At 37.1% G+C, this 6,863-nt stretch overlaps 1 protein-coding gene across 4 annotated transcripts in view; it reads left to right on the top strand.

Moving 5' to 3' along the window:
* The window catches only part of CALD1 (caldesmon 1), a 183,591-nt gene extending 178,930 nt beyond the window's left edge, over positions 1-4,661 (top strand). For all 4 annotated transcript variants that reach the window (XM_077770705.1, XM_077770702.1, XM_077770704.1 and 1 more), the window contains one exon: positions 2,280-4,661. In XM_077770705.1, coding sequence (XP_077626831.1) covers positions 2,280-2,285 — 6 coding nt within the window. In that variant the 3' untranslated portion in view covers positions 2,286-4,661. The remainder of the gene's footprint in view (positions 1-2,279) is intronic.
* Positions 4,662-6,863: the final 2,202 nt, after the last annotated feature.

Below are 6,863 nucleotides of genomic sequence, written 5' to 3'. Positions count from 1 at the left end.
TTTTTTTTTTTTTTTTTTTTTTTTTTTTTGTCTTCTGGTTAAAGGTTATGCTCATTCCTCACAAAGGAGGCTCTGCCAATATCTCAATGATGCACAGACTGAAAATAAGACCCCTTGCTGTCCAGCTAAGTCAACTTCTACTTGTAGCCCTTCCCCATTTCAAGGAACAAGCCCAGTCTTCTCCTTTTAATAGAGGAAAAATTGAAAAGAGAAAAATCAGAGAGCAACTAATAAAATTAGAACAGTCTGCTTATGGGTCAGTTTAGAAGCACTTTTCCAGCAAACCCAGGATGTGGAACACCCCAAAGGCAACCACAGGATTTCTACAGTTTCTCAAGTGAGAGAATTGCTTTCCCTTCCCTGCCTTCTACATGCTCCCACGTCTGGCACAGCTGCCTAAATGTGCGGCGTGGTTCTGTCTCTCGGTCAGTTATCGATTCCTCTTACATCCCAATAAAATCCACTAGCCCAGTCTCTCTACTTAAGGTGGTTTTTAAATAAGTTTTCTAAGTCATGGCTAAATATATTAGAAGTACCTAGTAATAATTATCAGCACTACAAACCATTAACGCTTTTTGAGCGTCTGCTCTATGCAAGGGACTATTCTACCATCTTAAGCTACATTATCTCAACTACCCTGTGAAGTGGGTTTTATTATTACTTCCATTTAGAGCTGAGGAAAACAAAGCACAGAGAGATGAATTTTCCCAAAACCGCACAGCAAATTAGTTAGCAAAGCCTGCATTAAAACTCAGGCAATCTGATCTAAGCCTACATTCTTAACCATTATGCATGCTGCTTGCTTTTGAGGATTGCATATTTAGCAGAGAATAAAAAGTTTTAAAGCTCTTTGCTCAATTTTCTCCTGGTGGAGGAGAGTAGGGAGATTATTTATTAGTTTCTTCTTTAAGCCAAAGAATGAACTTTTGTTGGCCTAAGCCATTATGGCCCCTCTAGCATCTCAGAAATGGTGGTCCAAGTGTGTATGTAGTTTGATTTTGGGGGCGGGGCGGGGGGTGCCAGCTGTCTGTAGCCCATCAGTACTGGTTTGATGGAGCCTTTCCAGAGGATAACATTTCTCTGAGGCCGGGTTCTGGGAAGTTGACTGCAGATGCAATCTGGATTGGTAAAACTCAAGAGAATTCCACTCATATCCAATACAACATGAATGCCTTTCTTGGATTGTGCAACATGGTGGTACAGGTGGGAAGGTGACAGGGTGAGTCTTCACACACATTGCCCCCTCCTCCTCCGTCTATACCACGAAACTCTCTGTACTGTAGTAGTAGTAGTAGTAGTAGTAGTAGCAGCAGTAGTAATAAAACTATGAGACCCAGAGCTGAGTTTATGAGGTAGCAGAGTAGATAGCTCCTTTGCTCCAATGTCAAGCTCACTACATGTCATGCAATCATTCCTTTGAGATGGAAGTACTCATTTGAAAATGCAGATTCACAGCACCAACATTTGTGACCACATCAGCAGCTAGCTGAAGAAAAGAAATGGTATACAAATAAGACCATGGGCCAGATAAGTTTCGAGGGTAGGGGTGTTAAGAGCAGAAGGGAAGAGGGATGCCTGGGTGGCTCAGTCAGTTAAACGTCCAACTTTAGCTCAGGTCATGATCTCAGGGTTCATGAGTTTGAGCCCCACGTCGGGCTCTGTGCTGACAGCTCAGAGCCTGGAGCCTGCTTTGGATTCTGTGTCTCCCTCTCTCTGCCCCTCGCCCATTCATGCCCTGTCTCTCTCTTTCTCTCCCTCTCACAAATAAATAAACATTAAAAGATTATTTTAAAAAAACAGAAGGGAAGAATTTAAAAACTAAGCACATTCCACTTCTCCATTGTCCTTGACATGGCCAAGACTGAGCCATTCAGTCACATGTGCTTGCCTGTTCTGGAAAACACACTACAGATTTATGGCCCTTCAAGTGGAGTTAAAAAAAAACAAACAAACAAAAAAAACTCCTTCACTATGAATGTCACCAACAAGGCTAAAGATCAAGATAGGGAAGGGGGAACAGAAAGAAGAAAGTAAAAAAAAAAAAAAAAAAAAAAAAANTAAAAAAAAAAAAAAAAAAAAAAAAAAAAAAAAAAAAAAATCAACATAAGAGAAGGGAGGCTAGAAGATGAGGAGCATCTTTGAATAGAATTCCAGCAGTAATCCTCCCTTTTGTAAATATTTATTCCTGCCATATTACAATTATTTTTTTCTTCTTCTGACACAAAACATCTGGCTGAAACACCATGGCCTCCAGATTTAAAGCTCTCTTCTCTTAGCAGGTCTGAGACAGTTCAAGGAAGAACCCAAAGTAGCCGCTTCAAGATGCTGGACCAGCTCAGTTGAAGAGGGCTAATTTGCTCTGTTTTATATTTATGTTGATTTACTAAATTGAGTTCATTTCCTTTGTTTTATTTTTCATTATCCCAGTAAACCCATGTATATTATCACTATATTTAATAACCACAGTCTAGAGATGTTCATGGTAAAAGTACTGCCTTTGCACAGGAGCCTGTTTCTAAAGAAACCCATGCTGTGAAATAGACACTTTCCTACTGATCATCACAACTCTGTGTCTGAACAGTGATACCAACCACATTGGAGGTCAACACAAGGAGATTCAAGTTGAAAATTGCCTGAGGAATGTGTGCAGTGTCCAGAAAAACGAACCGTAGTGGTTTGGTTTTGTTTGTTTTTTTATTTTTAATACAGAAGTCACGTTGTTTCTGCACTTTAGAATAAAGCATGGAAGAAATTATCCCAGTGGGCAATTGTAACACTTTCTGAAAGTAACCCATTTCAGATTTGAGATACTGCAATAATGATTGTCTTAAAAAAAAAAAAAGAAAGGAAAAAAAAGATGTACTGTTAAGGTATTACTTTTTTCGTGCTGATGAATATCTAAATTGGATTATGATGTTAGCTGACATTGGTACTGATTCTTTAGGTTGGTTGCTTTGTGGATTTCTTTGGTAGTGATAGCGAACCACATTTTAGATGACCTGATCATGTATGTATGTGCATACACATATACAAGCACACTAATGGTAGAAAGCTTTTTTATGTGCTAGACTATTATATTTAGCAGTATGTCCTTGTAACTAGCCAATATCACAGCTTTTTAAAAATTAAAAATCACAATATTATATTAATATTTCATATTTGCCAATAGAGACATGGCAGAATAGGTATTGATATGTTTCCAATGCTCGATAACCTGTAAGAAGAAAAGAGAGATTAGAGGTGTCAAAATGAGTTGACATTTTCTATAAAACATAGTATTTAGTTTATAATTAAAAGCAATCTTGAAGTCCAGTGTGAATTGTACTAAATCTACCATCTGGGTCAAACTCAAAGCTTGCTCAGAACTGTATTCTATTCTTAAAATCAAGTCCACAGTAGGTTGTCTTAGGTGACAAGTGAGATCTGAGATCTCTTCCTTCTCTAAAATTTAAAGACAAGAATTTTAGTTGCAAAATTGTACAGATTGGAATTCCACATGTGGATATACTATGACCAACCTTGGCTAAAGTCTGGAAGCAGAGAAGAAAAGTGAGCAAAAGCCAATATTCAGGAGTCACGACAGGACTTCCATTCTTAACAGACTGAAATGCCTTTTAAATTAAACTTTTCTATTTTTTTTTTTTTTTTAGTCATTGGTACTTGCCATCAGTTGATAATGTGTTGAATTTTTAAAAACTGTATGTAACTTTTATTAGTTTTACCTTTTCCCCCCAAGTCTATCAACTTGTCATTTTTACATTTTACACACACAACCTAGATATCAGATCTTATTTTAGCTTATAGGTGTTCATCTGTTCTTCACAACAGATGATAAGAGAGTATCCCAGTGTCTTCGCAATATGTTCTAGCATAGAGATATACACACAGTGTAAGTCTATAAACTTATACCTCATTTGACTTAACCAAAATTGTCTTAGTCTCAATTCCTGCCACAATGAGGGAGCCTCGCAAATGCCTCTTTTCTAATCTATGGTATTGTCCTGGAAGAGCTTGCCAGGGCAAGGCTGCCGCGAAGAGTAACCATGGCCTTTCAAAGTCTATTTTCCTCATAAATCAGTAAAGAGTTGTTGAATCCTATAGCTGTAGCACACCTGGGCCAAAGGAAGGAAAGCCACCAAGATTGCACAAGCCATCCACCTATGACAGAGTAGACATGAGTCTATGATAAAATGAACTAGAATTCACATGCAGTGCCTAATTTAGCATCGACTCCCATAATTGGAGTGAAATGAATCAAAGTTTGAATTAAGGCCAATGGTGAGGTAACGTTGCTTTGTTGTACTTTTGAATAAGGGCCTCTCCTGATCACTATTATATATTTTTTCTAGAAAGTCTAAAGTTGAGAAGAGAATATATCGATCCTGACTTTTATTCCAATATTGGATGGAATAAGTTTTAGGGTAGAACTTTGTTCAGCTTGGATTTAATCTTTTGAAAAATAAATTCCTCATTTACTTGTTTGATTATAATTCTCTTTGTTATCTTTAAGAGGTAAGACTGCAAGGTGACTAGCATGTTCTGTGAATCTGCCATTCCTAAAAATTTTATAAACACTTGATACTTTTCACTGATAATTGATCGCTGCAATAAATATATATTGTGAAAATGCATCCACAATAAATGGAATTCCTCCAAACGTCTTGGCCTTGCTTATTTTTTTATGTACTATATTGATTACAAATGAGAGTTATATCTGTTTTAACAAAGATGGTGGCATCACAAAATGCATATTTCAGATTGAGTCTTAGTTTCTCCCTTTAAAAAAGAAAAGCCATTCATGTTTTTAAAATAATTCTTATTAGTGGCAATGTTATAATAAAATAGTGAAAATTGCTCTGATATGGACACTGATCAAACATGTATAAAAAAGGTTGAAAAGAGGGATTAAAAAAATTCTCCTTCCAAAAAAATGATCAAATCTTTCTCCATCATCTCTCATTCCCCATCTTGTCATACACCACCCCTATTGTTCCTAAGGTGGCAGTACTGGTTCCCCAAAGGTAGTGTCTTTTATAGTAGAAATGGCCACTTAATGTATACCCTTCATTTGCAGAATACTTACTATTTGCAAGGCACTGACAACTACAATTTAAATCCAAAGACTTTTTTCATAGTAATTTTCCATATTTATGTAACTCTGTTGGAATATATAAGGTTCTTTTCATAAAGGTTTAAATTATGAGCCCAGAGCTCCTGAACAGTCCCCTAAATCTTGCCCATAAGATTGGACAGAATTAGCTAAGTTACTGCAACTTAAAAAGTAATTAGTATTTTTTACTTCTATGTCCTAACAAGAAGGGTGATCAGTTTTAATGGTTACCAGAGGGGAGGTGGCTAGGACCGTAGGTGAAATAGTTGAAGGGGACTAAGTGTACACTTATTGTGATGTGAGGAGCGGGTGTTGAATAGAATTGTTGAAGCGCTATATTGTACATCTGAAACTAATATAATACTGTGTGTTAACTATTTTAAAAAAAAAAGACAACAAGGTAATTGTTATCAAAGTCGATTCACAAAACTAAACAATGAAAAGAATACAATCTGTGGTATTGGTGCCAAGCTATAGGATTAGGGATGGATGAAATTTAACTTTACCATATGCATATTCAGGTTATAAGTTTAAAGAGTCTATACATACAAGAGTATGTTGTAGAAACAGATCTTTGTTATAGGTTTTTTTTCCCTACTCTTGCTTGCATGTGTGCTCCAAGTAGAAGAATGGATTTTTAAAACTCTCATAACCCTAAATTTATGTTCTTCCATAGGACCAAGGAAGTGACCTAACAAGCTCTTGGTTTAAGTGCTATGTCTATTTGTGTGACGCTTATTAATCATGTTGTCCAAGCACGCTATATCCTTACTGATATTGTTTGTTCCATATCTACTATTGAGAAAGGCATGTGACAATCTCTCCATATGATTATGGATTTGTCTTTTTCCTTGTAATTTTGTTAATTTTGCTTTCCATATTTTAAGATAATGCTTTAGGTGCATGTGCAAATCTAGAATCATTGTATCTTCCTAGTTAATTGAATGTTTTAACATTATGAAGTAACACTCTATTTGCATAGTGAAGATTTTTTTTTTTAATTTTTTTTTAATGTTTTATTTATTTCTGAGAGAGAGAGAGAGACAGTGTGAGCAGGGGAGGGTCAGAGAGAGAGGGAGACACAGAATCTGAAGCAGGCTCCAGGCTCCGAGCTGTCAGCACAGAGCCCGACGCGGGGCTCGAACCCATGAACCGTGAGATCGTGACCTGAGCTGAAGTCGGAGGCTTATCCGACTGAGCCACCCAGGCGCCCCTGCATAGTGAAGATTTTTGCCTTAAAGTTTAGTTTTTTCTATTCTTAATATTGCTCCAGTGGCTTTCTTTTGGTTAACACTTGCACGACATAACTTTTTCCACCCCTTTACTTTCAGCCTTTGCATAGCCTTTAGTTTTAGATGCATGTCTTTGAACATCATATGGTTTTGGTTGGTCTTTAGTCTAGTCTGATTATCTTTGTGTTTTACCTGGAATATTTAGCCCCTTTATATTTAATGTGATATTTCTCATTTAAATGGCATCTTAGGTATGTGCCATCTGTTGGATGCACTTTTTCTCTCTTGCCTTTATGCCAGGGCTACTTCTGCTTCAGAGCATACAGTGATCTATAAGAGGCGGCTAAAAGGCTGAGGTAGACTTTTGGCAATCCAGTGGGGCTAAAGGAAAAAAATATTCTGTCAAAGATGAGGATCTGTCAAACTGCTTCCCACTTATGGGTCTACAGAGAACTGCCTCCTGAAAGTAAGGGTGAGCTTGAAGTAACCTGGTCCTTACACAGATTGCCACCTTCCTACAT

This window comes from Crocuta crocuta, unplaced genomic scaffold, assembly GCF_008692635.1.
Source record: "Crocuta crocuta isolate KB4526 unplaced genomic scaffold, BGI_CrCroc_1.0 scaffold266, whole genome shotgun sequence".
Taxonomy (NCBI): Eukaryota; Metazoa; Chordata; class Mammalia; order Carnivora; family Hyaenidae; genus Crocuta; species Crocuta crocuta.
The sequence above is the reverse complement of the archived record's forward strand: the minus strand, read 5'-3'. Positions and strand labels throughout refer to the sequence as shown.